General features: G+C 60.4%; 1 protein-coding gene across 4 annotated transcripts in view; it reads left to right on the forward strand.

Moving 5' to 3' along the window:
* Positions 1-23,105, forward strand: part of BRD3 (bromodomain containing 3) — a 38,247-nt gene that overhangs the window by 611 nt on the left and 14,531 nt on the right. For 3 of the 4 annotated variants that reach the window (XM_023188961.2, XM_023188963.2, XM_023188962.2), the window contains exons 2-7: positions 14,299-14,624; positions 15,443-15,580; positions 16,209-16,356; positions 17,329-17,543; positions 19,454-19,825; positions 22,451-22,579. In XM_023188961.2, the coding sequence (XP_023044729.1) occupies positions 14,412-14,624; positions 15,443-15,580; positions 16,209-16,356; positions 17,329-17,543; positions 19,454-19,825; positions 22,451-22,579 (1,215 nt within the window). In that variant the 5' untranslated portion in view covers positions 14,299-14,411. Of the gene's footprint in view, positions 1-6,773; positions 6,945-14,298; positions 14,625-15,442; positions 15,581-16,208; positions 16,357-17,328; positions 17,544-19,453; positions 19,826-22,450; positions 22,580-23,105 lie in introns of those variants that run through there. The other variant, XM_023188959.3, reaches the window with a different exon arrangement.

The following is a 23,105-nucleotide window of genomic DNA, read 5'->3' on the forward strand; positions in this document are numbered from 1 at the left end:
CGGGGCCGCCGCTGCCGCCGCCTTTGTGCGCGGCCACGATGCAACAAAGCGCGGCGGCCGCCCGGGGTCGCGGCGGCGGTAGCAGCAGCGGCGGCGCGGACTCCGCTCCCCTCCGCCCGCTCCCGCCTGGCCGCCTCCGTCCCGGACTCGGGGGCGTCGCTGCGGCCGGGGCGCGCAGCCCGGAGTTGGCGCGGCCCGCGCGCCCCGCGCCAGCCCGGCCTCCGCGCGCCCTCCCTCACGGAAGGGATTTTTTTCCCCCTTTCCTCCGCCCGCCATCTTTCGAAGGGGGGAACTCAAGGAGGACGCGGAGGGGGAAGGTGCGCGCGGCGGCCCCGGCCTGCGGCCGTGCGCTCCGCGGCGCTACTTTCCCCGCGCCTGTCCCGCCGGCCTCTCTCCAGAGCCGTTGCTGGGTCCCGCGCCTGGGGCCCGTCGCCGCGCGCCGCTGCGGGGGCGGGGGGCAAGGCTGGGCTCGGGCCTGGGCTCTGCGCGGCCTCCTCCCAGAGTTACGGGCCCAGAGCTGACTTTGAGCCCCCCTGAGTTGTCGGATTATTGCATCCAAACCAGGGGGAGACCCAGTTCCCGTTTTGAAATCAGCCTGAAAATAGCTTAATCCGGGCGAGGGCGAGTTGGAGCGGGAGGGTCGGGGGCGCTTCCCCTCCTTCCCACTTTTGGGGGCCGCCGGAGTGACAACGTGATACAAGCCCATCCGGGGAGAAATGCGTACCCCGAACCTTGTACACCCACATGGCCCTGGTGGGCTCCCTGTGAATAAAGCTGGGGCGTGCGGGAAGTCTCATTCCACCGGTTGCTCGTATGGGGGCAGGGCCGGGATGGGGGCTTCGCGCGGCCTCCTTTCCCTCGAGGGCGGGCGTCCCAGAACTCGGCCCCCGAGACCCACCGGGGGCAGGGACCCGGCGTCCATCGTGTGAGTTCCTCCATTGGACCCAGTGCTCGAGTGGTTGCGATCCTTAATTTTGGTTGAAAGCTTTCTGCTCAGAAATACATAGCTGGGGTTTCTCTCCCTTACATTAAACTTGGCCATTGTCTTCAAAAGTTAACCAGGAGGGGAGACTGTAGTGCATTGGTGGGCAGAGTAATTGGACTGGAACTGCAAGAGACAGCTTCGCGTGTCCTGCCCTCCCCCGCCCTCCCCTGTGAGAAGAAACAGAAGAGGAAAAGAATTTTCTTTTTCCCTCCTCTTTTGTAGGCTTTTCCCCTTACTCTTTCCTTTAAAATGGAGGGTTTTTTTCTGGGTCCATGCAGTGGCCCCGGGGAGATTCTGAAATCTATGCAAAGTTGTGTGGCATTTTTCTGGGGAAAGTAGTTTGTTACTGGCTTCCAACGGGGGTCTAAGGAAGGTCTAAATCCCTGCAAGGGGCTGGCCTCAGGGGTTAGGGACACCTCCCTCCGGGGTCCTTCCCTGGCAGCCCTGATGCAGCCTCTCATTTGCAAATAAAGGTCTGTGTTTGCCGTTTTCTCTGTTGAGGCCTTGATGTGTGCTGGTGGTTACTGATCAGGAAAGATAAGGCACTCGCTGTGACGGGACAGGCTGCAGGCGAGCGAGGGGCGTTTCTTTCTGACCTTCTCGGTAGCCTCGGAGGCCCAGTGCCTCAGCAGGGCACCGGGTGCCTGGAAAGACTATGGGAGCAGCTCCAGCCTGAGCCCTGCCGCTGGGACATCCGGGGAGGAGGGATTTCAAAAGCTTTCTCCGGGTGGGCAGTCACTCCCGTTTTTATTTTTGTTTTGTTTTTAGAAAGCAGAGTAATTCCTTTGACAACTCGCGCCTGCGTCGGAAGTGAGTGAGCTTTGAATGAAGGACGGGACTTGCAAACACTCCGTGCCCTACACTCTGGAGTAGTCATACCCAGAAAGTGAAAGTGGGGGTGTGCAAAGCGGAGCAGCCAGGCCTGCTGCAGCCTGCGGTCCCTTCCTCTGCCCTCTTCCTCCAGGCTCTGGAGGTGCCAGCCGCAGGAGCCCTGTGTACCAGGCGGGCGGTGATGGCCTCGTCCCATTCCTGGTGCCACCAGGAAGTGCCACCACTTTCTCTGAGGCATGGTGGCTCGGGGTTTCCCAAGTGGGGTGATTGGCACAAAACCAACAGCTGTGCTGTGTCTGTCCAGCCACTCGTCGGCCCAGTTCTCCGGTACTGGGGCGGGGTGTGGGGAGCCGGGGTCTACCTTTCCCGGCGTTGCTGCCTGGGAGGTGGGGGCTTGCCTGAAGTCATGCTGCAGGTCTCTTGGTTTTCAAAGCAGTTAAAGCAGTTGGTCAGAGGATCCTCCTCTTGCTTCCTTGACCCAATCATCAAGGTATAACTGACCTGATGGGGTTCCTGTCCCAGGCAGGTTCCTTTTTTTTTTTTTCCCCCTTGAGATGGAGTCTCGCATTATCACCCCGGCTGGAGTGCAGTGGCACGATCTCAGTTCACTGCAACCCCCACCTCTCGGGTTCTAGCGGTTCTCCTGCTTAGCTGGGATTACAGGAGTCTGCCACCATGCACCGCTATTTTTTTTTGTATTTTTAATAGAGACGGGTTTCACTATGTTGGCCAGGCTGGTCTCAAGTTCCTTACCTCATGATCCACCTGCCTTGGCCTCCCAAAGTGCTGGGATTATAGGCATGAGCTACCGCGCCTGGCTGGCAGGTCCCTTGTATCACGAAGCCAGTATCTGGTTGAAGCTAAAAGGTAACTGGATGAATCAAGGCAGAATGCAAGGCTTCTTGCCATAAGAAGGTTTTTGGAACTTGTTGGTCTGCCTGGGGCCTTCTTGACCCCTGTGGCTCAAGGGAGAGGGGTCAAGAGATGGAGGAGAAGAGATGTACAGGTGGCAAAGCATGATGGGGCGCCAGGTGCATTTGGGTCAGCATTTGCCAAGAATGGCCTTGCTCCTGTGTTTTTGTTGGTACTGCCACCTTGTAGAGGTGCCCAGCTGGTGGTGGAGCATAGGGCTTTCTTTGCCTCTCCTTTCTGTGAAATCATGGGCCCCTGTGCCCGGGCCTCCCTGCTCCAGTTCCTGGACTCCTGCCATCTGAGATGCTTGAGGGCTTGCTTATTTGTTTGTTTGTATTTTTAGTAGAAATAGAGTTTCACCATGTTGGCCAGGCTGGTCTCAAACTTCTGGCCATAAGTGACCCACCCGCCTCAGCCTCCTGAAGTGCTGGGATTATAAGCATGAGCCACCGTGCTCGGCCACGATCCTCAAGAGCTCATTTATTTATTTATTTTGAGACAGAGTCTCATTCTGTTGCCCAGGCTGGTGTGTAATGGCATGATTTCCCCTCACTGCAACCTCCACCTCCTGGGTTCAAGCATTTCTCCCTGCCTCAGCCTCCCAAGTAGCTGGGTGGGGTTGCAGGTGCCCGCCACCACGCCTGGCTATTTTTATTTTTATGTTTTGGTAAAGATGGAGTTTCCCATGTTGGCCATGCCGGTCTTGAACTCCTGACCTCAGGTGATCCACCCATTTGAGCCTCCCGAAGTGCTGAGATTATAGGTGTGAGCTACCATGCCCGAGAGCTCTTTTCAAGAGAAAGTGTCACATTTTGGGCCATTCACCTGTTGATGGTTTAAATTGTGAGTCTTCTGGCCACTTTTGATTGAGCTCCCAGTGGAGACAGGACCTGTGCGTGTGACTGGAGGCTCGGACCCTGTTGTGTCTGTGCTGTTGGCTGTCTGCATCTGGCACCAGCCTGTGGCTGTTCCCTGAGAGTCAGTTCGCAGGCTGCCTCCTCGCGGGGCCTTCGGAGCCTTGTGTTGGGAAGACGGGGCTTGGAACATGCCCCCGCCCCCCTCCTTGCTGCAGGCCCCCAGGGTACTAAGTTTGTCGGAAGTTAATGAGGTGTCGTGGGGACAACTTCTCCAGCCACTTGGAAAAGTGTCCTGCTGAGGGTGCGGTGATGTTCAGAAGTTGCCGGCTGGGTCTTTCTGAGTGTGGCTTGTTAACCAGCTGCAGCATTTCCCAGAGCACCCGGTGGACTCGGGTGTGATCTGCAGAGGCGGCTGCTGGTTGGGCCTGGAGTCTGGGGCAGAGGGAGTGCCCTCGGTGCACCTGTGAGGACCTGGGGCTCCGAGTCGGTACCTGGGAGCTGTGGGGCTTGGGGGTGGGACGTCCTTAGCCTCTGTGTGAGCACTGACCGAGATGAGGCACAGATACATCTGTGCGGGGTGCCTGGCCCCTGCAGGAGTGTTGAGTGTTGTAGCTATAACCTGTCACGTGGCAGAAGGAAGAAGAATCTGCCATAAGCGGCTGAGGGGATGCCCTCCCTGTGGCATGCGTCCCTGCAGCCCTGGCCTGACAATCCTACAGGGAGCAAAACATGCAAAGGGGCACCTGTGTGAGCCTGCGGGTCCACGGTGCCACCCGCCCCCATCTGCCCACACCACAGGACGGAGCCCTGGGTGCGCTGACCAGGCCCTTGCTGGTGCCAGGGGCTGGGTAGGAGGCAAGGGTCAAGCACAGTGGCTCTGTGGGCTGTGGACTCACAGACAGGTGTGCTGCATGCCCACGCTCTGCTCTTAGCTCTGCCTCCGGTCTGTCCGGGCAACAGACCTGGGGGCGCCCTGCAGTCCTCCGCGTTTGTGGCTGGGGGCGGGCAGAGAACATGGACAACATAACCAAGGGGATGGTCTGAGAGCTGCGGCCCTGCTGGCCCCTTGTCCTGACTTGGCATGGCTGGGTGGGAGAGCGGTAAGGCCAGGCTTGACTCCTTGGCCGGGGTGTTTTGTGAGTTTGGTTCTCAGCAGGCCGGCCGAGAGGAGATGGAGCAGACAGATGGGTGCTGGGTGGGCCCGCCGCAGCTTTGTTTTAGGAAGTGCACGGTCGGCGGAGTTCCAGGGCCTGACCCTGAGTCTGTGTCCCTCTGAGAGCACGGTGTCCCCTTCCCTGTAAAGGGCCAGGTGCTGTCCTCACTCACTGCCCCTCTGAAGAGAGTCCCCTGCCTGAGTCGTGACTCTCCTGCCCTTCCCAGCCCTGTGGGAGACCCTGACTACGTGGCAGTGGCCTGGGGTTGGGAGGGCCCGACCCGTGTCTATGGGGCTGGCTTCCTCGTTCCCACTGTGTGCAGAGGAGGGTCAGGCCTCCTTACGCCCCTCGAGGGTCCCGCAGGGGTAGAGAGGTGGGTGGGGACAGAGCTTGGAAGAGGTGATAGGGTGTGGCTAGAAGGCTGTGGGGGCGTCATGGCAGGAAGGGAAACCTTCTGAGAGGCCATTTTCCTAGGGCCGTGGGGCCATGGAGAAGCACAGGCCCTGGGTTCAGAAAGCAGGAGGCGTATGAGGTCTTAGGTCTGGAAGGCACTGGGGGGTGCAGAATGGGGAGAACTGTGGGGTACAAGGGACAGTCACGGGAGAGGTGGTGCTGGCAGCTGCAACCTGCCCAGTGCGTCTGGGGCCATGCCCCAGGACAGCCCCACCAGTCCGCTGAAGCGCCCGGGGACAGGGCTGGGTCTGTAGACAGGCGGCCAGGCAGCTGTGGGAGAGCAGGTGCGCTGTGCATGAGGGGCTCACGGCACTGGGCAGAGTCCCCTGGGGAGTAGGCGCCAGGACTGGCCGTGCCTGCTCGGGTGGGGCCCATGATGCCCAGCTGCCCTCCCCAGGGCTCCTCCAGGGCGACAGGGGGCCCCCAACCCCCGACTTCTCCCCTGGCTCCACAGAAGGAAGCAGTTGGCTCCGTCTGTCACTGAAGGCAGCCCTGCCCGGACAGATCCAGTTTCCCGAGTCCTGGAGGGTGGCCCCAGGGTGGCCGCTGGTCACCACGTGGGCTGGGGAGGAGGCCCCTCTGGCCGCCTGGGGACAAGTGCTGGGTTGGCTGGGTTAGTTTCGGGTGTGGGGGCGGCAGGCTGGGGTCCTTTCTCACAGGCTCAGCTCCCTCCTGCCACAGGCAATCACAGCACTGCTCCCAGCATTATCCCGAGAATTCTGGGGCTGTGGGGTGCTGGCGGTGAGTCTGGCGTGGATGTCCAGCTTTGTTCAAGCTGGCTCTGGCCTTCTCTGCCTGGGTGACCTTGTGCCCCTTAACCTCTGAGCGTCCCCTCCACCTATGGAAGATGGGGCTCATCTGTCCCCCACTGATGCAGGACAGAGTCCAGAAGACGGGCTGGAGTGCCGCAGTGGGGGCCACCCAGTCAGGGACATGGGGACCCTCAGGGTACGGAGGCCCAGGGCTATGGAAATCCCAGGGCTGGAGACCCCTGGGAAATGGGGAACCCCTGGGAAAGGCCTCCCCTCGTTTCCTCCAGCACCCCCACCCCTGGTTCCGGTGCTCCTGTCTCCCACCCTTTAGCTGGCAGGCCTGGCTGAGCCCCTGCAGAGCTGTGTAGCCTGTCCCTCCCTGCCACGGCTCCTCCCGACCCATGCTATAGCCGGAGTGGCCTTGGTAGGCCATCCTTCCAGCCCTGCCTGTTTGCTGAAAGCTGGGACTCCTCCTTCCTGGACCCCAAATAAGGGCTTTGTGTTCTGGGGCCAAACCAGGCTGGAGATGCCCCCATGGTCCAGCCGCTGCCCCTTGGCTGGTCTGCCCCAGGGTCTGGCGTTGGGGGCGGCACCCCTCTGTCCTCCGTCTGTGGAGTGCCTGAAGGCTGTGCTGCTGTGCTGGCCAGGTGGTGTGCCTGCTCTTGCCTCTAGTTCCCTGCTCCCCAGGAGGGCCATGGAACGGCGGGAGGGGTCGGGGAGGCTGCTGCCGGCTTTTCTGGGTGTTTTCTTTGGTGGCAACTTTACAGATTCCCATTCCTTCCCCGTTTGTCCACAGCCCTGAAACGGTCCAGGACTCATCATCTTTTCTGATAAATTCTGGGCTGGGTCAGTCTAAAGGGGGCTGAATTTCTGCTTTTCATTCAGGTCCTCCTGCGCCCTATGGAGAGGAAGGCGGAGTCCAGGGACCTTGGGAGGGATTCGGGAGAGCACCCACAGCTTCTGGGCCAGAGGTGTGCCTGCCTGGGGCCACACAGCAATGGTGAGGATAGGTAGGACTCGGGCCCCCTCACCAACATCCCTTCCATGTCCAGCACAGAGCCCCTCCTGGATAGGGCATGAGTGGGACCCAGGGAGGGGGCTAGTCAGTGTTCAGGGAGACTGGCCACTGCCCTTCCTGCTGGCTACCTTGGAAATCTCCATGGCATTCCAGATCGTGTGTGTGTGTGTGTGCGCGTGCGCGTGTGTGCTGGCTACCTTGGAAATCTCCGTGGCATTCCAGATTGTGTGTGTGTGTGTGTGTGTGTGTGTCAGTGTCGGGGCTTGCTCTGACATCCAGGCTAGAGTGCAGCAGTGCGATCACAGCTGACTGTGTCCTCAAGCTCCCAGGCTCAAGTGATCCTCCCAACCTCAGCCTCCTGAGTAGCTGGGATTCTAGGTGCACCACCAGGCCTGGCTAATTTTTTAAAATTTTCATAGAATCAGAGACTTACTATGTTGCCCAGGCTGGTCTTGAACTCCTGGCTTCAGGGGATCCTCCTGCCCCTCCCAAGGTGCTTACTATGTTGCCCAGGCTGGTCTTGAACTCCTGGCTTCAGGGGATCCTCCTGCCCCTCCCAAGGTGCAGCCACTGCACATGACCTGGGTCTTTGAGGATCTCACCAGACCCACTCGCTGCTGAGTTTTTTGCTCGGCGTTCGAGGACTTTTGTGGTTTGTCTGAGTTTCCTCTCTGGGCAGTTTCAGATCCTCTTGTGTCTAAGGCAGGCTGCCTGCTCACTCCGACTTTCACCCGACTGGCAAGGGTGGCCTCTGCCTCTCCCTCTGCTGGGCCCAGCAGGCAGTGCCTGTGGGCTCTATAGCATGGGCTTCGTGGGCAGCTGAGTGGGAGACCCGGGGAGGTGGGCCCCAGGGAGGATCTCTGAGCCTCCGCCTCCTCCTCTGGGAGATGGAGCTCCATTCCTGTCCTGTGGTGCTCGGGGGAGAGCAGCAGTAGCACATCTGGCTCCCCAGGCCTGTCCCCAGGGGACCCACAGCTTCCCTGCCACAGTCCCAGGGATGGAGTGCGTTTGCTGAGGATGAGGCTGCTGCTGTGACAGGCAGCTAATGGCCGGGCTGCCTTCCTGAGGGGGCCTTGCCCACACAGCAAAGAGCCCCTCAGAGCGAAGCAGCTGCCAGCAGGCTGTGTGGGAGCCCCTCACCACAGGAGGACTGAGTGGTGAAATTAGTTCTCCTGCCCTGTCTCCCACCCTTTAGCTGGCAGGCCTGGTTGAGCCCCTATACATGCTCACAGACCCTTCAGGTTCACATTCTAGCACGCTGGCTTCCTGCTCCGCCAGTGTCCAGGGTCCCTGTGAGCCCTGGCGTGGGTCCCCCGCCCCGCTCCCCGAGAAGAGGAACAAGGATTTACCCCCAGGAGACCACACCCCCTTCTGCTGCACATTCCCGCAGGGCAGGTACGAGGGGTGAAGGAGGGATAGCAACACCAAGGTTTCGTGTGTCTAGACTTGAAGGCACTGGGGTCTCTGGCACTGCTGCCTTCCTCCAGCTCAAGTCACTCCACCTGAGTCCACCTGCCCCATCCCGCCCCACTTCCTCACAGGCGGCTCCTCAGCTTCCTCCCCATCCCGTGAAGGTGGAGAGTGGGTGCAAGGCAGAACCCTGGACCCCACAGTTGCTGTGAGGACACAGCATGCAGTGTGTGTGTGTGGAGGAACGGGGTGCTGGGGGCCTGGGGAGAAGGGAGGTGCGCCCTCTTCCCTCTGAGAAGCTTCTGCGGGCAGGAGCAGCTCTGGGTTGGCCCGTTTCTTCCAGACCCCACTCATTTTCACCCCTCATGTTAGGAAGCAAATTCTAGACACATTTAATTCATAGAACTTTCAGTCCAAATCCCTGAAAGATGAGGACTTTTGAAAGGTTATAACCACAATGCCACCGCACCCTCGGTACTAACTCTGGTTCCGGAAATACAGCCAGTGTTGAATCTCAGTGCCCCTTGACTCCTCCAGCAGGCTCTGCCAGCACAGCAGCCCAAGGCACAGCCACCAGTGCCCAGCTTTGCTTCACAGCCAGTGCCACTGCCTACACCAGCCGTGGGGCCCGGGCCACCCCTTCCTGGACTGTAAAACGGAGCCCTCTTTGGCCACCCGCCCACCCTCCCTCTTGGTGACACAGTGGGCTGAGCAAGGGACTGGACCCTTTACAGCTGATGCAAGGCTGCCCATAGTTTGAACCTGTGTATCTCTGCAGAATACCGGGTTTGATTTGTGATGTCATCTCAGACCCTGGGGTAGGGGTGCGGGTAGGAGAGACACCTCCACCCCCTGGGGAAAGGCTCCCCTGGCAGGTTTGACTTTCTGAAATCCAGAAAGTTGACAGTCACGACAGGAGTAGAGGCAGGTGACACGGAGTGGTCAGACTCCGGCCTGGGGGGATAGGGCTGTAACAGTGAGGGGCTGGTCCCTGGCGTCCAGACACGATCCTTCTGTTTACTTTGTTTCTGGGAGCTGGGAGAAGTAAAGGCCATGTTTGTTTTGGGTAGATGTGTTCTGAATGTCCAACACTGCCAGCCACGCTCCCAGTGTTACCTCTGTTCGTCCACGTGGCACCCTGGAGTGATGCAAGGTCCTCCTCCCTTTGCTGCGGCCCTGGGTGACTTGGGATCTAGGGGCACCTCCTTTTCTCCCCGGCCAAGGGGGCCCATAGTCACACCCAGTTCTAGCCACTGGCTAGTACGTCCCAGCCCCCAGAATGTCCTTGCATGAGTGAAGCTGTGGCCCGTGGGGCGCATGACCCTCATGCCTGCCCATGGGCTGTGGTGGGAAGCACTCGGCAGATGATGGCCTTACTGAGCTCTCAGCACAAACCATCTCTTAACTTCACAGCGAGGTCAGCTGGGGGTGGAGAGCTGGGCTGTGGATCCTGGTGTGCCGACACCCGGGCACTCCATGCCTCCTTTACAGGGCCTCTGTGTCTGGTGTGCGGACCCCGTGGGGGCCCCCTACCGCCTTTCTGCTTGGCCTCTGTGTCGGGTGTGCGGACCCCGTGGGGGCCCTGCAGTCAGCCCTTTCAGAGTCTCCACTGAACCTTGGGTTCTGGAGGGGCCTTGTGGCTGGTGGCTGGTCCTGCCCTGGGCTGCCTTTGTGTCCTTGCCTCTGGGGGTGGGGGAAGCAGGAGCGCCTCGTTCTTCAATTGCCCAGGGTCCTCTTGCTGTGTGGCTGCCTGCAGGCTGAGGAGCCTGGGATAGGAAGCCCAGGGTCTGGATCCTAGGCTGTGCCTCTACTGCCCACTGCTGAGTGCTTTGTGTCGCAAAGCCTCTGCGCTCAGATGGCACTCCGGAGGTGAAGGAGGAAGGGGCCTCAGCTTAGTCGTCTGTACATGTGCGCAGTCATTCTGACCTTGCAGGTTTGTGGTGGGGATTGCGGGGGTCTCGGCATCAGTGAGCTGAAGGGTTTGTGGCCCTGGCCGACCACCTGTGCTGTTTGTGGTGGTTTCTCCACTGTCTGCTGCCACCCCACCTCACCCCGCAGAGGAGCCACCGACGTCTGGGCCAGAGGGCGGAGGTGGGGTGAGCATGGTGTGAAAGCACCTGGCTGTCCTGCTTGTGCGTCCTCTGGGGTGCTCAGAGGCTGGGGTAGGGTGATCCCACCACCGTCGTTCTCTTGTTGGAACCTCCACGTCGATTTGTACCTTCGTCCATCAGTGATTTTCAGCTGGCCTGGCCGGTGTCTGTTTCATTGTAATTTCCGTGTGGAAACCTCAGTTGCCTTTCACATCTCGGGGTGGGGCCCCGAGCTGCCCGCACAGACGTGGAAGGTGCCTGGGCTCTGGTCGGGAAGCTGTTTGCCTCATCTCGTTTCCGCCGCCCTAAGGGAGGTCTTTCAAGGTGGTCTGCAGGTCGCCCTGGTTCTTTCCAGTGTCCGTGTGGGGCTCCCTCGCACAGATGCCTTCTGGTTTCTTCATCTTCTCTGTCTGGACAGTTGAGACACCGAGGGTGGCAGAGCCAGGCGCTGGCTGAGGTTTTTGTCTGTCCACCCACTGCACTTGGAGGGAAGGCGTCTGCGGACGGGACTGGCCTTCAGCCCCAGAGGGGATGGTGTGGTGTGAATGTGCTGTGGACGGTGACCTGAGGCACTGAGCCCATCTCAGCCGTCCCTCCCCCCAGGACTCTGGGAGTCGCACACTCTCCCACAGGGAGGGGTCGCCCTGGGCTTTCACCTGACTCGTCTTCTGGTCTCGTCTTGCCCGGCGTGGTCCTTACCAGGTGGTGGGTCTCGGTATCTGGTAGTGGAGAGGGCTTGAAGGGGATGCCACCCCTTTGCCCTCTGGCTGCCCTCCCTCCCTGCCCCTCCCACTGGCTGGTGCCAGGCCGCCGGGGGGCTCCACTTCTGTGCTGAGGGCTTCTTGGGGAGGCAGGGCCACTTATGGCATTGTGTTGTCCTCAAGTTTTTGCAAAAATCTGAGTGTGTGTGGGGTAGGTGTCTCAGAGGGCAGGGTTTGTGTTCCAGGAGAGGTGAGGTCACCATACCTCGCCACCGGGGTGGGGCAGTCGCCTGCCAGTGTGTGCCAGGGGCTTTTTACACTGCACCCCTCAGCCTTCCAGGTCTTGTTGGGGTCGGTGTGTTTCTGCCAGGTAGCGGAGCTGAAGGCGAACTGCACCCTCAGGGCCTGTAGTGACCACTGGCATTCAGTGAGCGCATGCTGGCACCAGGCGCAGCCCTAGAGCTTTAACCACATTGGCCGGGATTTCCCTGGCAGCACCAGGAGGGCTCCTGGGCTGGGCCTCGGGCGGCTCTGCAGTGGCTGGTGGGCTTGTGCCAACCAGAGCCCAGGGCGCTCCTCCCTCTGCCTTGCTCAAGCTCACAGTCCATGGCTGGGCGGGGCTACCTTCCCCACCCAGGACGAGGCCTGCACTCCGGTGTCCATGGCCGGAGCTGGGCTCCTACTCAGCCTCTGGTTTGGAACAGTGGGCGGGTGGCTGGAAGTGGGTGGCTTGAAGGGCCTCATCTGGCCAGGCGTTGTGTCCCGATGGCAGCAGAAGCAGGCCCCCACGTTGAGCTGTGACTGTCTATCCTCATGCTTGGAGGAAGCTGGCCTGCAGCCTGGGAGCCTTCCTTTGTCCCATGACCACTCCCACACCCCCAAAGGTCAGTTTCAGCCCCATTTCCTGGCTCCTGGGCCTGTGCAGCAGCAGTGGGTACTGGGAATTTCCCCCCATGACTGACACCTGGGAGCCGACATCTGGGCCCTGGGAGGCGGCAGCAGCACAGCCTGGGCCTTCTGTTGGTGCTGCCCGGCCGTCTCAGCGGAGCTGCGTGTGGTGCTTGGTGCCCGTCACTGGCGTGAGCTCTCTCTCTGCCTGACTCCTCCAGCCTCAGGAGCCTCGTGGGGAAGTGGAAGGACCAGGTTGTGTGGCTGGCCCCAGCATCTGTGCTGCCTGGGGCCCAGCAGAAAGGGTGTTCTGGGAGGTACCTGCAGACCTTGGAAGGGCAGGAGCCTGCTGCTGTCCAGGCATTGAGGGAGGGCCGTAAGTCACAGGAGACAGGACACAGGTCTCAGGACTCTGGGTCACCCCAGGCCCCACCAGCCAGGGTGGGGCTGGACTCGCTTTCACTCTGAGTCACATGGAGCGCCTGGGAGGTTGTGAGCAGACCAGTGACTTGATCTGACTTGGTTTTAACAGGGTCACCCTGCAGTACCGGCTAGGCGGTCCTTGTGGGGCAGAGCAGGGAACCCTGCTGGGAGGGCTTCATGGAAATCCTAGCAAGTGGTGGTGGCAAGGGGCAGTGCCGCCACCCTCTGGCCTGGGGCAGCAGGAAGAGAGGCGTTTGGGGGACCCCAGGTTTGTACCCAGCACAGCAGCTCTGTGTCTGGGGTGAAGACACAGAAACCGGCGCAGCTGCCCTCCCCACCAGGATTGCAGCCTGGGGCTGTGAGTAGCGGCTTGGTGAGATGGAGGGGCGTGGAAGAGGTTGGGTATGAGGGGCTTCCCTGGATGAGACCTTGGCACAGGTGGGCGCCCCTGGAGTTGAGACATGTTCTCTCGTGCAGGCATGCTTGGTGGGTGAGCTGCGTTGCGCGTAGCTTTGAAGCCCTTTCCACTCTGGGGTGGGGTGGGAGGAAGTGAGGTTGCCATGCAGGGTGCTGACAACATCGAACATCCAGCTTGGGGAGGGGCTCCTGGTTTGCAGCATTTGCCCATTGCTGGGGTGTAATTGCTAACCGGGGCAGATTTCAGGAGATCAACCAGATGTCAGCCAGCTCACAAACTTTCCTAGTCTTGACTGTCTACCCTGAGCATCTACAAGTGGCTGGTTCTGGGGCCGGAGCCGGCTCCTCCCACGGCAGAGCTGTTGCCTGTGCTCCGAGGGGAGCCTGCAGCCCTGACCTGTCTGTCAGTTATACGAGCGCGGGAAAGGCCCAAATGGCAGCAAGGTACAAGGCTGAAGTTGAAGTCCCAGGCGCCGGGTTAGAGCTCCTCACGTCTGCCCCACACCTTTACAGGTAGACCCGGGGCCACACCGCAGGGCCCTGGCCGTGGTTGGAGGCCTGCATGCATTCTCCACTCTGCAGCGTTCCTGTGGGCACTCCCGACTATCTGTGCCCTCCTAGGACAGGCAGGGTGGCGGTGGCCTCTTCTTGCCAGCCCTGCCTGTGGCCAGCCAGTCGGGGCCAGGGAAGCCCCAGCATCTTGCATGTGCAGAGCTCCCTGTGGTCAGCTGGGGTGAGGAGGTCGGCAGGGTCTGAGCTGCTGCTCCCACCTCTCTGATTGGCCAAGAGTCAGGCCGGGTCACAACCACACCACCATCACAAACCTGGGCTTGTTCTCCTGGTTACGGTAGAACCTCACTGCTTGGCCTCGCTTGGGGGTGCCACCTCCCCGCACCGTGTTTGGGTCTGCAAAGGTCTGTGTTGTGCTGGCTCCGCTTACCGTGGCTGTGTTGGGCCCACATCGTGGCTGTCCACTCATGGGTCACTCTTCAGAACATTCTCTTAGCCAAGCTGTCAGAGCCCAGTAGCAACTAGTCGGCCCTCACGAGTGGTTGGTTGGTGGGCAGAAGGCTGCCAGTGGCTGAGTCCCTTGGCACACCTGCCTCCCAGCGTGTGCCCCAAGCCCCCACCTGGGAGCAAATGGCGTGTGCCTGAGCTCCCTCCGCCGCCCAGGCCTTCCCTCCCGGGCCTGAGAGCAGTGGTTGGAGAGTCATCCTGAGCTGGTGGCGCTTGGCTTGAGCAGCTCTCCCGACAGCCACTCATCTGGGTGGCTGGGCAACGGGGGTGAGTGAGTGGAGCAGGCCCTGCCGGGGCTCGAACAGGTGCCCTCTGGAGCCTGCCGCAGCTGGGAGAGGTGGGGTCCCCAAAGTGACTGGCCTGCCTCTCTGTTGTGCTTCCTCCCTGCAGTTGTCGCCTGGTTGGGCCCGGAAATGGGACGTCGCGCCTCCTCAGGGAGTGTAGAAGCAGCCAGGGCCTCTCCAAGCCGCTGCTGTGACACAAAGTGAACGAGCTGCCAGAGGATGTCCACCACCACGACAGTCGCCCCCGCGGGGATCCCGGCAGCCCCGGGCCCTGTGAACCCACCGCCCCCGGAGGTCTCCAACCCCAGCAAGCCCGGCCGCAAGACCAACCAGCTGCAGTACATGCAGAATGTGGTGGTGAAGACGCTCTGGAAACACCAGTTCGCCTGGCCCTTCTACCAGCCCGTGGACGCAATCAAACTGAACCTGCCGGTGCGTAGCTGCTGCCACCCCAAGAGCCACGTTCTGCTGCTGCCTTCCTCTGCCCCCCTCATGCTGCCCCCACTCCTGGAAAGACTACCACTCTGGCCTTGGGAAGGTGCTGCTAAGCTGGGGACAGCCTGTGCCTCAGGAAGCCCACAGCACGAAGGCACACGGCGGCCACGTGGGCGTGGGAGAGTGGAGGGCGGCTGCCCCAGGTGCAGGAAATAGGGAGAAGCTAGGCGTGTCTGGGAGGAAAGCAGGTGGACGGTGATGGGGCTTAGGAGTCGAGGCTCACTGGGGCCTTCTGCCTCACTGGCTCTTGCAGGATGGCCCATCTGCCAGCTTGGCGAGCCCACTTGGAGTTAGAGGCAGAGATGTTGAGGCCTGCTTTCTGGGCGAGGGTGCCCTCAGCTGCACGCTCATTTTTGACTCGGGCCCAAATAGACAAACCCTGAGCATTGCAGAGGAAGCCCTGGGCTGGTGCTTGGTGGCCTGGGCTCTAGGCTCTGCTAGGCCCTGGTCACCTGTAAGTTTAGGCCCCGGAAGGTTTGGCCCCATCTCCAGTATGTAGACCTGTCCTGGGGTCTGCCCTAGCCCTGTGGGCTCCCCTCTGCACGTGCTTGGGGTCCGGAGAGAGGTTAGGCAGGAGTTTGGAGCTGGCCAAGTGCCCACCTCACCATAGCCCACTGCCGTCAGAGATCAGAAAGTGCCTCTGGGCCAGCCCCAGTCCTCAGTCCACTTGGAAAGGCCAGGCTGTGTCCTCTTGGGAATTGCGAAAATAATTATGTAGAATCTTTTGGTAATGCCTCTGAAAATCTCTTTCCTAGGATTATCATAAAATAATAAAAAACCCAATGGATATGGGGACTATTAAGAAGAGACTAGAAAATAATTACTATTGGAGTGCAAGTGAATGTATGCAGGACTTCAACACCATGTTTACAAATTGTTACATTTATAACAAGGTAAGATGCCGGCCCAGAATGCCACTTGCAGTAAGGATTCGGGTGCTGTGTGGCGCGGATCCCCCGGCCATTCTTGCCAGTGCCAGGTGGGCCTGCGTGCTTTGCAGCAGCTCTTGGGCCGGCCCAAAGCCATCACCTGGCCGGGTGCTGTGGCTCACACCTGTAATCCCAGCACTTTGGGAGGCCAAGGTGGGTGGATCTCTTGAGCTCAGGAGTTTGAAACCAACCTGTGCAACATGGTGAAACCCCATCTGTACTAAAGATACAAAAAAATTGCCCGGGTGTGGTGGCAGGCACCTATGTAATCCCAGCTACTTGGAAGGCTAAGGCAGGAGAATTAGTTAAACCTGGGAGGTGGAGGTTGCAATGAGCCGAAATCGTGCCACTACACTCCAGCCTGGGTGACAGAGCAAGACTTCATCTCAAAAAAACTGTGTGTGTGTGTGTGTATATATATTATCTGTGTATACGTATGTGTATATATATTATATATATTCATTTAGTTCTCTCCTGCGCTGCCAAATTTGTTAACAAATTTTAAGTATTTTTTTGAGCTACAACTAATAATGTCCTTTGCAAGCACACAGCCCCTTTCCTGACCGGTGACCTGGACTCTCTGTGTCTTCAGCCCACAGATGACATTGTGCTAATGGCCCAAGCCTTAGAGAAAATTTTTCTACAAAAAGTGGCCCAGATGCCCCAAGAGGAAGTTGAATTATTACCCCCTGCTCCAAAGGGCAAAGGCCGGAAGCCGTCTGCGGGAGTCCAGAGCGCAGGTACAGGGAGCCAGGGCGGGCAAGGGGCGGGGCCTCTGTGCAGAGGCCCACGGACGGATGGGCTGGGACACGAGTCCCTTAGCCATCTGAGCTGTTTCCCGTCTGTCATGAAGAGCTTGTGGGTGCTGGGTCTTGGCTGAGTGTGGCCTGTGGGTGATGTTGGAGGGGCGGCTAGCCCAGGGATACAGATGACAGTAACGCCGGAGCTGGCTGCCTTTGAGCCCACTCTAGGGAAGAGCTCATGGTCTGGGAGGATCACCTGTCCCTGCTCTTCACCTGCCAAATCCTGCTCTCCCTTCCAGCTCCAGCCCTGAAGTCACTTCTTCCATGACACCTGGGGCCTGTACCCCTCCTAGGGCTTTGTCTCTTCAGCACTCATTTTATTCTCTGTGACCTGAGAGTCACTGTCACCTGCTTGGCTCCCTGGTCAAGTCAGACCGCCTCTCCTTGTTGGGGAGCACGGTGGTGATTAGTGCTGTGAGCCCTGGGATCCCACCTGGCCTGGAAACCTGGCACACAGGCGTGTCCAGATGGAAAGGCTGACCGAGCGGGATGGTCAGTGCTGTGTGCTTTCCCGTGTTGCAGATGGTAGAAGCTGGGGGCTTAAGTATGGCCACATCCTTGGTCACTCAGCTAGTTACTGAGGGAACCAAGTTCGGTACCAGCTTTCTGTGACTCCAGGGTGGCCCTAGACTGCCAGGCCATGGGACTGCCCTGGCTTCCTTGTTCTGCCTCCTGTGGTCTGTGGCGGGGGTCTCCCCTTCATGCGGGGAGCCCTTAGCCAAGATGAGCCAGAGCAGTCCTGCCCCCAGGATGCAGGGTTGGGGGCATCTCAGCATGGAGGGCTCTTCTGGCTGGGGGTTTTGGCAGCACAGAGCTGGCCCCCATGTTCTGGCTGGAGGGGTGGCACTGGAAGCTTCTGGAAATACTAGTAGAGCCTGGCATACCAAATGTCCCTTCCTTGTCTTAAAGGTACGCAGCAAGTGGCGGCCGTGTCCTCTGTCTCCCCAGCGACCCCCTTTCAGAGTGTGCCCCCCACTGTCTCCCAGACGCCCGTCATTGCTGCCACCCCTGTACCAACCATCACTGCAAACGTCACGTCGGTCCCGGTCCCCCCAGCTGCCGCCCCACCTCCTCCTGCCACACCCATCGTCCCTGTGGTCCCTCCTACGCCGCCTGTTGTCAAGGTGAGCACCCCGAGTCCGGACGGCTGGGGCATCCGAGCCCAGCCAGGGTTCCTGAGGTCAGGGCAGGAGCAGTGGGCGGGGGGCTCCCATCTTTCCCTGAGTGCCGGCTCTTGGGAGTGATTCTCTCTGCGCCCTGGGAGGTCAGGCCGTTGTTCCTGACGCAGATGAGGAGACCTAGGCCTGGGGAGCTGAAGGTCACACAGCTGGTAAGGGAGGGCCTGGCTGAACTTGAACCCCAGCTTCTCTGGCCAGAAGCCCTGGCCAAGGGCTTGGTCAAGGTGGGGAAGGTGTGGGAGAGAAGCAAGGGTGGGAGGGTCCTGGTCCTCCCTTGCTCACAGCCAGGAGAGTGGTGCCAGCTGTACCCACCTGGGTGCGTTGTGAGGTGCCGGCACCCAAGCCGGTCCCGCCCGTGGGCTCCACATGGGAGCATGGGGACCTGCCTATCCTGCTCCCCACTTGGCTGGGAGCTTTTCACAGCGGGCCCTGTTGGTCTCGGCAGGGAGTGGGTGCTCCCTGCAAGATTTGGGGCTAGCGAGGCCTGGTGAGTCTCCTGCTTTGGGCAGGGCCCGTACCAGGCACTTATGTGTATTATCTTCTTCGATTTGATCCTCACAGCAACCCTCTGGGGCAGACAGTATTTCCCCCATCTTACAGATGAGGAAGCGGGCGCTCAAAGGGGTTAAATGGCTCGCCCAAGGTAAAACGCCACCTCCGTTGCTTCCCCTCCCCGTGGCCTTCACTGCCTGCACTTATGGGTGGCCCCCGGCCAAGCCGCCTCCCCCAGCGGGGGCTGTTTCTGGAGCATGTCCCATTTGCCACGGCCAGATGAGTCCGTCCCTGCCCCCACCCGCCCTCTGCGGCACGCGCCTGGCGCTTGGCAGCCCGTGGGTGCCTGTCAAGTGTTGTGGATAGCCAGCTCCGGCCCCTGCCAGTCCGAGGGCGGCGGCTTGGCTGGGCAGTGACTGTGGGTGGCTCTCTAGACGGCAGGTGCCGTGGGCTGGCTCCTCTCCCGCTGGGCTAAGATTAGAAGCCGGCTGAGCTGGTCTCAGGGTGCACACTGAGCCCTGGCCCTGGAACGCTGAGGTGATGCCCATGGGTGCTGGGTGCTGAGGCCCTTGCAGGCTGCCCAGAGAGACCTGCACACCCCCAGGAGGCCTGGACGTTAAACATGAGTGTCTGCCTGGTGCCTGGCTCCGCCCCCAGGACACACCCGTGGAAGGCTCTGTGGGTCGTCTCCCTCCTCTCCTGGCTTGAAATAGCCTTCAGTGGCTCCCATTGCCGCCGGGATGGAGTCCAGACTCGCCCACTCACTCCCTGAAGTCCCTTGTTCCCAGAGCTGCTGTGGCTGCTTCATGCCTCCTGGTTGGGCTGCCCCTGCCCTGTGTCCGGAATGCTCTCCTGCCTCCTCCTTGTCCCGCAAAACTTGTGTTTGTCTGCGGAGCCCCCGCTGTCAGGCCCTTGTCTGGAACTTTCCTGCTGGTCTCTAAAAGCAGGGAGTTCCCAGGTCTCTGCAGCGCTGAGGTCCCCGGGTCCTGGCCTGGGTGCTTGTTAGGCGTCTGGCGAATTGCATGCAGCACCTCACATGGCTTGGGGTGTGAGGTGCGAGCCCACCCGGGACCCCTGAGTCCTCGGGGCTAAGGGAGAGGGGTCTCCCCACGCCCAGGTGAGGGCGGGTTTCAGAGTTGAGCCTGAGGGAGAGTCCCAGCCTCACCACTGCCAGCTGTGTGACCTTGGGCCAGTGACGTGGCCCCTGAGCCTTGGTGTCCTCTCCTGTGGGGCCGTGCATGTGGCCGCTTAGCCCAGCGCCAGGCAGGCAGACAGGCAGTGCCCCAGAAACGCGGCTGCAGTGACATGCGTCTTCGGGGCAGCGGCCTGGTTTCCGGGGCTCACTGGTTATTTCACTGTCGCAGAAAAAGGGCGTGAAGCGGAAAGCAGACACAACCACTCCCACGACGTCGGCTATCACTGCCAGCCGGAGCGAGTCACCCCCGCCGTTGTCAGACCCCAAGCAGGCCAAAGTGGTGGCCCGGCGGGAGAGTGGTGGCCGCCCCATCAAGCCTCCCAAGAAGGACTTGGAGGACGGCGAGGTGCCCCAGCACGCAGGCAAGAAGGGCAAGCTGTCAGAGCACCTGCGCTACTGCGACAGCATCCTCAGGGAGATGCTGTCCAAGAAGCACGCGGCCTACGCCTGGCCCTTCTACAAGCCGGTGGACGCCGAGGCCCTGGAGCTGCATGACTATCACGACATCATCAAGCACCCGATGGACCTCAGCACTGTGAAAGTACGTGGCCGCGCGGCAGGCCCTGCTCTGCCCACGTCCTGCAGATCTGCCATGGGTGCTAATGTCTTGTGCTGGCTGAGTGGGGGCTCTCGGGGAGCAGGGTCTCGCCTGCCGGAGAAGCGCACCCTCCGGGCTGGTCCCTGCAGCCGTGGCTGTGGCTGGCAGGGCTCAGTGAGAAAGGTGTGCCCTGCCTGTGGGTCCCGGAGTCTGTGGCTCTGTTGTGTTTATTCCCATCAAACCCATTTGGTGATTTAATTGATTTCCTTCCCACCTCCCATTCTGTATCATCAGGTAGATCTGGGCCACTCTCACAGTTGGCTCAAGTTTTAAAGCTACACTTTGCCTCCCTCAAGCCCTGGATACAGGCGCCTCAAAGCAGACCGGACTGAGGCGGCCGGTGGGGGTGGCCTGGCTTCTGTCCCTTAAATGCCTCCAAGCCCCACCCCCTCACCAGACGGAAGCGGGCTCTGGGCGGGTGGCAGAGCTGAGACTGAGAGCCTGGCCTCCCCCATGCCCGTCTTCTCGAGGCGGCAGCCTCTGCTTGGCCTCTTGTGTGCCTCGCAGCAGGTCAGAGTGAGTCTGGTCCCGGTGGGGGGTGGCATTTGAGCTGCGCCGCCCCAAGGCAGGGTGAGCTCCACAAGGTCTTCCCTGAGCGCCTTTCCAAACTTCTGGCTGGCACCTGGTCTCCCTCTGGGACAGTTCTGAGCCAGCTCCCGGGGACATGCAGGCGGTGGAGGTGTGGCCCGCCTCCTCCGCCAACTGCTGGTGGCCCTGGGAAGAGCTGCTGGGAGCCCTGTTGGGCAGTTTTTTGTTTTCATCCTGGAAAGCCAGTCGCAGTTATTCTGCACCCCCTGAGCCAGGATCCCCTGATGAAAGCCTTTTCTTCCCTGGTTGACTGGATCTCGGCCGGGACAGACCTGGCTGGCTCAGGCCCCAGTGCCGGGTGCACAGTCAGGCGAAAGCGATGAGCGCGGCCGCCTGGCTTCACTGCCGTGGGTGGGGAAGCTGAGGGCCGGAGCCACGCGGCCCAGGAGCTGCCAGGAGCCTCGGCTCCAGCCTCCAGGGCCAGGGTTTGTGTGTCTACCACAGCACAGTAATAGGAATTTCCGGAACATCATTGGGGGTTCCAGTGTTTGTGCTGGACTGAAGCTCAGCTTAATTCCGTTTTGGTGGAAGGGTCTGATATGCCCTTGAAACCGTAATAAAGAAGCTCTAGAAAATCAGTTCACTTTAAAGTTGTGATCTGCTTTGTTCGGAGCTTCCACCTCTTGTCTGTCCTGGCGCGAGGAGAAGCCAGGTGCCGTGGCAGCACCTGCTGCCTGCGAGTGTGGCCCAGACGCTGCGGGGAAAGGGCAGTGAATCAGCGAGAGAGGCCTCAGGACCTGTAGGTTTTACAGATGGAGCTTTTGGGGATGGTTTGCCCCGGCACCTGCTAAGGCAGAAAACAAGCTTTTCTCCCAACATCAGAGGCTTTCAGGTTCCTCTGTGCTTCCGGGTTCTTTCTGCCAGCCCTTCCTACTGGATGGGTCTCATGTCTGAGGGCACAGGGTGCGGGCCCTGAGTTGGGGGGCGCCCTCTACGGGTTAGGACCCAGCCCCTCCATCTCACTGGCACCTGGATGAATGCAGCCTGGACCCCATGGAGCGGTCGGGGTAGACTCGCCCTGCCCTTGCGTGTGTCCCCCCTCGAGGTCCCTGACAAGGTCCCTCTCCTTGAAGCCGTCCCGGGATGGGAAACTCACTCCCTCCGGCGCAGTGTGACCTCTTTTTGCCCCAACTGGCGTGTTCCCAGAGGCCACCTTGAAACATCCGTCGACGATCCTGCCTCTGGCCACTCCCCGGCCGAGCCACCTGCACCTCCCAGCTCTGGGGACTGACTGTGTGCCCTCCTCACCCCTGCCACCTGGGACTGTCTGCCCATGCCTTGGCCTCAGTTCTCTGCTTGCCAAAGCCAGGTGGGACCTGCAGTGGGTTTTGCTCTAGGGTCTCTATGTGGCCGAGTAAACGTGGGTGGGTGTCGGCCCACACGCCCCCATTGCCTCCACCCCTGTGGGGTTTAGGAACTGCCGCTGGACACAACATGGAGTCCCTTAGGTCCAGCTCGGCCCCTGGGATACCGGGGTGCTTCTGTAAGACGCAAGCTGGCTAACGGCCACTGGCTTCCTCGAGGGAAAAATAACATTTCCTTGTGTAGACTGAGCAGGCCCCTGTTGCTGGTGGAATCTGACTTTGCCGCAGCCTCACGCCGCCCCTGGGCTGCCGATGGCTTGTCGGCGTGTGAAGATTTACCCACTTTGTGTGAAGGGACGCTCTGGACAAGGAAGGGGCTGAGGGACACCCGCGGGAACCCGGGATTTCTCGTTGAGCGCCTTTTTCTTCCAACCGGGAGATCTGTCTCTGGAGTCCCAGACCCTCCCTGCCAAGCCGTCGAGTCACCCTCTCATGTCCTCACTTTGAGCTTCCTTGTATGAGGTCCCGGAGAACTGGGCTGTCCTGCTGGCCAGGCCAGTAGGCACTGCCCTGGAGCTGGCAGTGGCTCCTGCTCCAGAGTTCATCTCGTGGGGTGTGGCAGAGAGTCCTGAGGCCACAGGCCACGCTCACTGACCCCTGTCGCTGTGTGTTGCAGAGGAAGATGGATGGCCGAGAGTACCCAGACGCACAGGGCTTTGCTGCTGATGTACGGCTGATGTTCTCGAATTGCTACAAATACAATCCCCCAGACCACGAGGTGGTGGCCATGGCCCGGAAGCTCCAGGTAACCCGAGGCTGGGCACAGGTGGGGCGGCTCGGCTCGGCGCTGTGGGCATCCTGGCCTCAGTGTGGGGTGGGTGCCCAGGTAATTGTCCAGCTGAGGAAGGCCTCAGCCTCATTCCCTCAACACGTTTTTCCCGAGTGCCAACCAGGTCCTGCCAGGCTCTGAGCTGGGTTCCAGGAGCTGCCGCTGGGGCAGGGCAGCCAGTGAGCAGGCGGGACCGCTGGGACTCTGTAGGGGTGTCACAGCAGTGAGCCTTTCCCTCCAGGGGCTGGGGCATGTACCAGGTGGGATGGCAGATGCCCTTTCTCCTGTGGCTTCACCGACTATAGTTTCCAGCAAGTCTCTTTGGCAAGGAGAGGCTTGGACACGAGCCTGACAGTGCAGCCGGTGGATGAATTAGATGGCAGTGGCTTGTGTAGCATTTTGCTTCTCTGACAACAGAAGTAAAAGGCGGATTGGAGAAGATGCAGGAAGCAGTGGGATGTCCTAAGGGAAAACAGGAGTGTCTTGGTCTGGCTCTCAGCAC

Source organism: Piliocolobus tephrosceles, chromosome 14 (genome assembly GCF_002776525.5).
Source record: "Piliocolobus tephrosceles isolate RC106 chromosome 14, ASM277652v3, whole genome shotgun sequence".
In the NCBI taxonomy this organism is placed as follows: domain Eukaryota; kingdom Metazoa; phylum Chordata; class Mammalia; order Primates; family Cercopithecidae; genus Piliocolobus; species Piliocolobus tephrosceles.